This window comes from Lipotes vexillifer, unplaced genomic scaffold, assembly GCF_000442215.2.
Source record: "Lipotes vexillifer unplaced genomic scaffold, Lipotes_vexillifer_v1.1 scaffold639, whole genome shotgun sequence".
NCBI classification, from domain to species: domain Eukaryota; kingdom Metazoa; phylum Chordata; class Mammalia; order Artiodactyla; family Lipotidae; genus Lipotes; species Lipotes vexillifer.
In genome coordinates, this window is record NW_006786377.1 from 1,456,103 (window position 1) to 1,456,881 (window position 779).

The 779-nt window shown below is 35.7% G+C and overlaps 1 protein-coding gene across 1 annotated transcript in view; it reads left to right on the forward strand.

Moving 5' to 3' along the window:
* Nucleotides 1-779, forward strand: part of SYNE1 (spectrin repeat containing nuclear envelope protein 1) — a 385,453-nt gene that overhangs the window by 128,875 nt on the left and 255,799 nt on the right. The window contains exon 44 of the mRNA XM_007458743.1: nucleotides 184-387. Coding sequence (XP_007458805.1) covers nucleotides 184-387 — 204 coding nt within the window. The remainder of the gene's footprint in view (nucleotides 1-183; nucleotides 388-779) is intronic.

The window sequence follows — 779 nt, forward strand, 5'->3', positions numbered from 1 at the left end:
CATTTTCCCATCACTTAAGATATTTGGCAACTTGTACCCACTGATTTTCCTCCTTAGAAAAGTTGAATTAGCATGCATGGTTAGGCTTCTGCGATTTTTACAGTTAAGCTGCACGTGAACGAATCCTACTGAACGAATGCTCTGGTCTTCACGGATTTTAATGAAATCTTACTTTATGTTTAGTTTATAGAAGCCGACTTAAGGCAGAAACTGGAGCATGCCAGAGAAATTGCTGAAGAGGCAAAAGGAACCTTGAAAGAGTTCACCTCTCAGAGTGCACAAGTGGAGAAGTTTATTAATGACATTGCAACCTGGCTGGCAAAACTTGAAGAATCATTGATGAACTGTGCCCAAACTGAGACTTGTGAGGGACTGAAAAAAGTGAAGGTAAGTCATAAACTATCACTAAGTGTTTACATTTCAATACTAATATTAATTCTCCTGTTTTTCGGTGACTATAATAAAAATGTAACCTCTGTTATCAATTACCCATGTTAACACCAAACCAACTAATTCATGATATAGGAGACAGCAAAGCAAATAACAGATGGAGAACTGCATGCAACTGGTAAGAAACCAAAGACAAATATTCTAAAAACAGAAAGCATGCATTGCTATAGGACCTACTCGTAGGTTGTACTTGTTAAGATTTTTTTTAATTAAAAGGTGGGAGCGAATTTCTACACATTTTCAAACTTGAATGCCTAGTAGTTTTTTTATCACTTAATTACTTTTATTGGTCAGCATGACTGCTTTCATCCTGAGATATATATATATAT